The sequence below is a fragment of the Drosophila nasuta genome, chromosome 2R (assembly GCF_023558535.2).
Source record: "Drosophila nasuta strain 15112-1781.00 chromosome 2R, ASM2355853v1, whole genome shotgun sequence".
NCBI classification, from domain to species: domain Eukaryota; kingdom Metazoa; phylum Arthropoda; class Insecta; order Diptera; family Drosophilidae; genus Drosophila; species Drosophila nasuta.
Window position 1 is genome coordinate 9,448,227 of NC_083456.1, and position 9,190 is coordinate 9,457,416.

Genomic DNA, 9,190 nt, shown 5'->3' on the forward strand with positions numbered 1-9,190 from the left:
ATACATGTGTAGATTGGATAAATGAGCAAATGAATAACAAAAGTTGGGTGGAGGAGGAGAAGGGAGAGTAACTCGTTACTTGATTTGAATTGTGTATAGTTTTTGCACATATTTTTTGCAAATTTCATATATTTTATTCACAATAATTAACTTTTTAAAAAAGAGAATTGCTAATGCTACATAAAAATTTACTAAACAATCTATGTAAATATACATATATAGATATATATATGCATATAATTGAACATAAGCATAAACATAACCGACTTTAGACTACAACTTATGAAAATGGTGTGAAATAATAATAATACAAGAACTAGGATAAAGCAATTGGCGAAATCATTTCATAATTCATAATATTAATGGTAATCATAATCTAAATAATAATCATAATATTAATAATATGTAAGTGTGTGTGTGTATAGGTAGGTATAGTATTTGTGTACAAGTATAATGTATGAAGCAAAACATCAACAAAAATTCGATAATTACACAACATAACTGAACTTAGATGTAATATCAGGATTAAGCAGAGTCAGACACACATGGGCAATATGTGTATGCATATGTACGTGTATTGTATATATGTATACCATATATATACATATATATGCTATATATAAGTTATGTAAGTAGCTTTAAGGTATGTATCGTAAATAACTTCTCGCTCAACTTCTTCTCTCAATGTTCAATTCTGTTTTCTGTTTTTTTTTTTTGCTTCTTATTCATATTTCAATTGCAATGTATTCCCCATTTTTCTTTAGCGTTCCCTTTAGTTTTAATTTACGTGCAATTATTCATAATTATTCATTAATTATTTATGTTTCAATTTTTGTTTTTGTTTTTTTTTGTTTAGATCGAAAGCGCCTTTAACTATGGAGTAAACATGCACACACATCAAAAAACTTACAATTTATAAGATCGAATTTGACATTTCGCATTTCTAATTTTTGTATTCTCATATGTTATTCGATTTGTTTTTTCTTTCTTTTTAGTATTTAGTTTTTCGATTTCGATTATATTAATTTTGTTTATGTTCACAAAACCAAAATAAGTTTCAGACGGTTTCGCTAATTGTGTTTAATTACGTTTTTCTCTTCTTTTTTCGATTTTACGTCTTAGTTTATATACAGGAACTTAAAATTTATCTAAGAACACGACACAACGAACAATATTTGACAAAATTTATGCTAAAAGTGCGGCGCTGTGTCTCTGTGTTAAGTGTATAAGTGTTTGAGTGTGTGTGTGTCTGTGTGTGGAAATTGTTAAACAATTTGTTGTTGTCTGTTGTGGCCTACAATTGCATTTGATGTACGAACTGCACTTACAATTAGAATCTACTACTCGAATTGTTGTTGCTGTTGTTGTTGTTGTTGTTGTATTGTTATTATTATTAGGGGTAGTACAATGTATTTTGTATATGCATATATTATTCATAGTTGAAATTGTTATTATTAATTAATGCGTATTTAATTATTAGAGCGTTGAGAGAAATACAAATACAAATACATACATATACTATATTCATTCTGCGTCTCATTTCATTCATATTTTCAATTTTCTTATTTATTTTCTCATCTTTTCTCATTTTGTAATTTTGGGATTCTCTGATCATTTGCCTTATGCCATTTGTCATTTGCCAAGCATCAATTTAACTGGGCGATTTACATTTGTAATTGTTTATAGATATTTTAAGAACTGACTTATTAATTAACTGCATTTCATTAAACGTAGACTTCAACTCCCCTTGTTCGGCATGATCTGCCAACGAATTTAGCTTTGAAAACAGCGACGCCAACGCAATTTCCTTTAGTTTTTTTTCCATCCCCATCCACTTCCATATCGAATTCCCAATCTCCCAACTAATCCGCTGCGTTATAACATATAGTACACATCTGGATTTTGTACTCTGTCCGTACTCAATTGATCGATCTCGCAACTAGCATGGAAAGTCCATAATCATTTCGTTTTTTATTGAATTCTGATTTGGATTGGGATTGGGATTCGCATTGGAATTGGGATTGGGGTTGGCTAACTGCTAGTAGGTAGCAAAGCCCATGGCGCCGGCGCTGCTGTTGTCCAAAGGTCACTGGTGCATTTTAGTGGCATGATGACCCATGCTAAGACCCAAGTTCAGGTGATGGTTGTTGTGATGCTGCTGTGCCGCCTGGGCGTGGTTGTGATTGCTGCTGGAGTTGTTGTTGTTGTTCTGCTGTGTGGCCTGTCGCTGTGAGTTCTTCTTGTTCTTCATGCGACGATTTTGAAACCAGATCTTAACCTGCACATAAATGTACTTTATGGTTAACTCATTGCCCAAACATTTATCTTTGGTCCACTTACCTGACGCTCTGTCAACTGCAGATTGCGGGCCAACTCCCAGCGCTTCTGTTTGGACACATACGCATTAAATAGAAACTCCTTCTCCAGCTCAAGGGTCTGGAACTTGGAATACGGCTTGCGCTTTTTTCGCACCGACACCTGTCCGGTCCATTCGTGCATCGCATTCGTCGGTGTCATCGGTCCTACGGCACCAACCGACAGACCTCCTGAAGTTCCTACACAAAAATCAATAATAATTTAAGGAATTAGAATTTAGAAAATTTGTAAAAAATTTAATGAAGGACCCTGATCAACATAACAAATTTAAATTAAACACCAAAGAATAAATGCCTTAGCCTTCACACTTCATACTTCATGGCGAAACTCAAAACATATGCACATATAATATGAACTCTAGATGGCGCCAGTACACTTTTTTCGTACGTCTGTCCCATGTATTTGAACTACTATAAAAATACACCACACTTTAAACGATTTTAAACATAATGCTATTTAATAGTTAGATATTAATGTGTCCGCACTTTATATGCTTTCTTCCTTATATAATATATTCAAATAATATTATATTATAATACTGAATATATAGACATAACCTCCTTAGCACTAATTTCATTTCTGAGATCACAATAATTAAACATGACTTCATTCTAAATTGAGAAATCCATCAAGTACGTATTTAATAGTTTATACTAGTATGTAATCTAAATTGTAAATATTACTGCTATACTCGTTGTTTGTCATAAAATAGTAAAAATTATATAACTAAGTTGTTTAATGAAGATAAAATTAACTCAAGCCTAAATGAATAAATCACAACTGAACAACTCAATATGAAATAAGATAAAATCAAATAAAGAGCATCTCATGTTGTGTATTTTAACCTAACTTTATGCTGTCTAATGATATTTTGTTTATGCTAAGCATCAATTTTTTAACATTTTACTCAACCCAAGACTGTCATGTGATTGCAAGTTTACAATTAAATTTTCAACTGATAGTAATAATAACTTTGAACAGATTTAAATTGTTGTTGTCGTGGAGGAGGACACTCCCTCGTTGACAGGAAGGAGCATAACCTCGGTCAAATGTCGCCTTTGTGAATTTATGAGGCATTTGGCAATACGCTAATTAAACGGCAAACTTGACGTCGCAACAACAACTGTCGCAAATTTGCAATTTGCATTTCGAGTTGCCAGCTAACTGTGTTTACAAATACAAAATAACATACTAGTTGTTAGATATGCCTAGAATATTTACCTGTGCTCGAGTAGGGCTCGGGGAAGGCGCGCAGTCCGCCTGGGGAGGAGTAGGTGGGCGTCTCATAACTGGACTGCGAGGTGCCCTCCACCGATTGTCGCGCCGCTGCTGCTGCGCTGACTGATGCATGGCGCTCGTCGGTGGCGCTCATGTAGGCCGCCGCTGCTGCTGAGCTCGGCTGATCACGGTAGTTGGGCCAATATGCTGGCTGTAGAGTACAAGAGGAGAGACAGAGCGAAAGAGAGAGAGAGGTAAGTTGAGGGTTGACATTGAGTTGTTTACGAGACGCCTGACTCGCAATTTGAGACGGAGGCAACGTTGTTGTTGTTGTGTTGGCCTCGCACACTCACCTGAAACTGGGTCTCTGGGTAGCCGTAGAACATGGGCTTGCGATCCCGGTCGAGATAGTATGGCGAGGCATGGTACTGGTTGAACTCGTTTTCATATGGCCACGGATGCGCATGTCGCTTAACTGGCGTCGTGGCATCCGCCTCGAAGCCGGGCCTGATCGCGGGTATATGTATTGGCGCTAATGAGATGGACATGTCTGGGGGTGAAATCAAATTAAAAAAAATGTTCAGTTAAGGTATTGAGGTTGCGCTGTATAATTTATGTCTACCTAAAGTAATTAAAGTAATTATCTTCTAAAAGTAATCTGAGCTTATTTATATAATCTGATTAAAGGGAAAATTAATTAAGATAGTATCTTATTATACTAAACTACATAGTATCCAATATTAACTAATCTTAGATAAATAAAATACTTCTATGTTATTTAAGATATCAGAGATACTTAACTATTTCATAAAAAGTGTCTGTCACATTGAATTAAACAATACTCCTAAGAATTAAATATATATATTTTTTAAGTAATTTACGGATTAGCATGGTAAGTTATAGAATGAAATATTTCTGGTACGAGAAATAAACATTTTGTAAAATAGGAAAAAAATGTAAATAAAAATCTTATTATAGTTTAAATATACTACCACATTTTATATCTTATTTGGTTTAATTATTAAACGAAATTTGTTTATTTTAAATTGCTAAAATTACTTTTTTACTTTAATCTGGTAATTAAGAATAAATATATTTTTGTATTTTAAATATTAAAAGATTTCTTTAAATTTAAAGCATTATCAAAATATTTAAAGTATATATTTAGAAATATTTCCCCACGAAATTATTTTTGAAACTAACGAAACTACCGAAACTCATTGCAAAACACAATTCTTATTGCTTATTCAAGGGAACAATAAGAGTCTTCAGCAGGATCACGAGTTGCAGACAGTGACTATTCCAATTGGAAACCAAGAATGAAGCGAGTGCTCACCTGCTTGCTGAGAACTGACACTGGAGGGAGAAACACTCGCCGTTGTCGGCGCCACAATTTGACTTTGGCCAGACGAGACCACCGAATTTTGTTGCTGCTGTTGTTGGAGATTTGAGGAGGCGCCACTCGAGACGCTGTTGGGCGTCTGTTGCTGCTGCTGTTGCTGCTGCTGATGATGAGGGGACGTGAGATGCTGGGGCTGCTGTGTGGCGGGTCCAGTTGGAGTCTGTGCGGGACTAAGGGCTCCGCCAACTGGCGCTGTTGCCAGCTGTTGTTGTTGCTGCTGCTGCTGTTGTTGTTGTTGCTGCTGCTGCTGCTGTGGCGGGGGCAGATGCTGGAGTGACGTCTGTTGCTGCTGCACGGGCACAATTGGCACAGGTGGGGGATCCTCATACATGACCGCATGTGTGGGTGTGGAATGTGTTGTGGGCGTCGTCTGTTGCTGCTGCTGCTGTTGTTGCTGTTGCTGTTGCTGCTGCTGCAACACCGATGTTGGCGTGGACAACGCAACTGAGGCGGATGAGACGACCGTGGGTTGCAGGTGATGATGCAGTGGCTGAGGCTGAGGCAGGTGGTGATGGTGGTGCGGATGATGATGCAGTTGCTGCAGATGCTGCGCGGACTGTTGTTGCAGTTGCTGAGCGGACTGTTGTTGCAGTTGCTGAGCGGACTGTTGCTGCATTTGTTGTTGCTGTTGCTGCTGTTGTTGCAGCTGCTGTTGCTGTTGCTGCTGCTGCTGGTGGTGTTGCTGCAGAGCCGCCGCCGCCGCACTGCTCGTCGAGGTGGGATGTGGGTGGGGGTGTGGGTGGGGATGGGGATGGGGATGGGGATGTGTGTGATGTGGCCCCCACCAAGCCCCGGCAGCGGCGTGCGACCCGACTGCCGAGACATCGTGGGGGTCGTAGAGAGCGCACGCCAGCGGGATGGTTGGGGTTTGGGGAAGGGGTGGAATATTTACGGTTATTTTGAATGTCTTTCAGTCAAACGGCGGGAACGAAAGGCACACTGCGCGCCACACACACACACACACCAACTCCAACACACACTTGTGCACTCTGAGGAGAGCACACACCAAGCAGGGAAGCGGTCCAAGTCCACAATCCCAGTTGGCTCCTTTTAACTTTCTCCTTCTCCTTCTCCGGTTCCTTTTTTTTGTGCTCACTCAGTTGCAGTCAACTGATTAATGTTAATTGCACTTAATTCGAGTCAATTATATTGCAATGTTTACTGCCGTTTGCTGCTGCGCTTTAGTTTGATTTTTATTTGCAGTCATATGAAAACGTTTTTTTTTATTTTTATTTTTTTTATTATTCAACCAGTCGATGGTTAGCTCACGCACACACACACACGTACGTAAACACGCACGCACGTATACAAGCTGACTGGCACTCACACATGCACGCACACACGTACAGAGCTCGTTCGAGGGTGAGAGAGAGCGACAGAGAGCACTGTCCGTTGTCGAAGAGGTTGAAGAATGGGACGAAGAGAGCGCGAATTAAATGCCACCCACAGTTTGTTCGATGTAGTTGATGGGGCCAATGCTTTTGATCAACAGTCAGTCAAAGAGACACGAGCACAGGGTGATTACGGTGTTTCAGATGTTCAAAAAATCAGATGATTTCAGTTTTGAGAACTTGCACTATTTTATTGCATTTATTTTTCATTTGTAATTTTTAATATTTGTTATTATTATATTTATAGTTTAATGCCGGCACAAATGGCGCGTGAAATTTTCAGTGCGTGAGAGCGAGTTATTGTTGCTGTTGTTGTAGATTTTTATTATTATTATTTTCGTCGCTGCTGTTGTTGCTGCCGCTGCTGTTTTTTTTTTTTTTGCTTTTTATGTTTGCTGGCCATAAAATTTGATTTTACGATCAAAACAAACAATTAAACTCGTCGCCCGCAACAGTTAACAAAATGTTGCCATTCCTCAGGCATATTCACATATACTTTGATTTTTGTACACCGCGAATAATTATTATTATATTGCAAATAATTATTTTAGTCTTGTTTTTATAAAGTTGTCATCAATATAATATCGAACTGCACGGCCACAATACTCCAAGCAGAATGGAAAACGAATCCGTTCAAGTCAAACTAAAGTTCTTGTTCTCATTTACTTTCGTCGATGTTGCAGTTGCTGCTTGCGATACTCTGTTAGTCGTTTTTGTTGTTTGCCGTTGATATTAAGAGACAGACAGACGCCCGCACGCCTTCCAACCGTACTGAGCGAAGCACAAATCTACACTGACAACGCCAGCAAGCAAAAACGGCGACAACCAGCAGAGGCAGCACCAACAGCACCAACAGCAGCAGCAGCGACAGCGACAGCAGCAACAACAGCAGCAGCAGCAGAGGCAGCAGCAAAAGCGGTGGAGTCTTGTTTTCGACTCTCACTCTCACACAAACAAGACGACATCGTGGACAGGCGACAGACGACGGCAAGAGTCAGTCGAAGTCAAGATGTGAACAAAAGGCATTCAATACGTGTGCCTGACAGCGCGGCGCCTTCTATCCGTGTGCGCCCAACGAAAGAGAGCCTCGCTCGCGCATGCGCCTGCTGAGAGTAGCTGTTATTCTGTTCTGTTCGTGGTGGTGGTTGTTGTTCTTGTGTTGTTGCTTGTGCGCTCTCTCTTTGCGGCGCGCGTTATGCACACGCACAGTGTGCGTGTGTGTCTGCATGTGGAGATGCAGTCAATACGTATATGTGTACACACACAGCGTGTACGTGTATCCCCATGGCCTGTAGAGCTTAAAGAGAAAGAGAGCCAGAGAGCACTAACGTCCACTTACTAAAAAACCCTGCCAACAATTTTTTTTTTTACATATTTTCCTTTATACGTAGAGAGAGTAAAACAATTTCGATATTAATCAGTTGGTGGAGATTTAGCAGGTGCACGGACCAAGGGACGAATGCATGCCAGCACACGTATACACACACACATACACACGACACTTACACAGTGTATATGTGCTTAGCCTTTGTTCGCTCTTTTCAACTACACGCTCTCTCTCTCCCTGGCTCCCACTACTATGCTCGTGCTCACACGTACAGTCGTCTGTGTGCATTGGCAGCAACAACGAAGTTCGTTTCTAGACGTTTGCTGTTTGTTTGGGGCTGATTTGAATATGTATTTAACTCTCGCGCACCGCAGCGCCATCTATGGCCGAGATTTTGTTTGGAAAGGGACTTGGGAGGTTGCCACGACATTGTCGTTGGCGGCATGCGATGTTTTTGTTTTTTTCTTTTACCGAATTACAGTTTGCTACTTGTGGGCCACCCTTCCCAACGAGAAACAATATTAAATTCATTTGGGGCGACTTCAAGTCGCACACGCAGCGCGAAAAAGCATATTAAATTGACCCCTTTCCAGGCGCTAATTAATCAGAATGAGTTAAACAAATACAACTACACACACACACACACACACAATAAGAAATAAGTAATAATAATCATAATGACAGTAGACAAATTGAGACAATTCGGAAATTGCCTTTCAGTGTGTCTCAGTGCCTCAGCTACCCTTACTCAAAGTCTAGGAGAAAGGTCTGCGGGTCTCATTTTGTCCCATTCGCTGCAGAATGTCGAATTTAACGCTGCAACGGACAATTATGATCGTTTTACGACAATTTTCCCATTACAAGATGGCAGAAAATGTTGACAAATCATAAAAGAGCAAACGAATTTCCCACACAACCCTTTTCAAGAAGGGTGATAAGCATTAACATAACTTAATCTTATTCATACTACGTATTTATATTTCTATTTTATGTACAAGTTATTCTACTAATCTTGACGAGAAAGGGAAAGAGAGAACTTACCTGGTGGCTGGGAACTGATGCTGGAGGGAGATATATTCGCCGCTATCGGCGCAACGATTTGGGTTTGGCTGGACGCCACTGCTGAGATTTGTGTAGTTGCCGTTGGCTCAGCTTTAATTGATGCCGAAACTCAAGATCCTCGAGTTCAATGTGTCTTTAGGCTGTAAAAGAAAGTTGAGAGTTGAGAAATATGTGATAAATGCCAAGGCGCCGCATTATGGCCATTTTGGACAGCGCACACTTAAGGGTTAAGGCGGCATCATCCGTCCTTGCCCGACCAGAGAGCTGAGACGAGCCGTCCAAAAGGAGAAGTCATCTTGTGAGTTTATGGCTGGCGCAAACGTCTTGTTTGCATTTGACACCGCGCAGGTAATAATGCATTCGGCCCAGACAGCCAACCAGGGTGCAGAGAGCAGAGCGCCGCGTTTACAGGGT

At 40.1% G+C, this 9,190-nt stretch overlaps 1 protein-coding gene across 1 annotated transcript; it reads right to left on the reverse strand.

Annotated features, from left to right (window-relative positions):
- Positions 1–741: 741 nt before the first annotated feature.
- On the reverse strand, positions 742–7,178 carry LOC132784673 (homeobox protein abdominal-B). The gene is made up of 5 exons (XM_060790441.1): positions 4,931–7,178; positions 3,948–4,144; positions 3,598–3,805; positions 2,341–2,555; positions 742–2,278 (listed from the first exon to the last, which is right to left on the reverse strand). Exons 1-5 carry the CDS (start codon positions 5,610–5,612, stop codon positions 2,087–2,089), a joined length of 1,494 nt encoding a protein of 497 aa, XP_060646424.1. The 5' UTR covers positions 5,613–7,178; the 3' UTR covers positions 742–2,086.
- Positions 7,179–9,190: the final 2,012 nt, after the last annotated feature.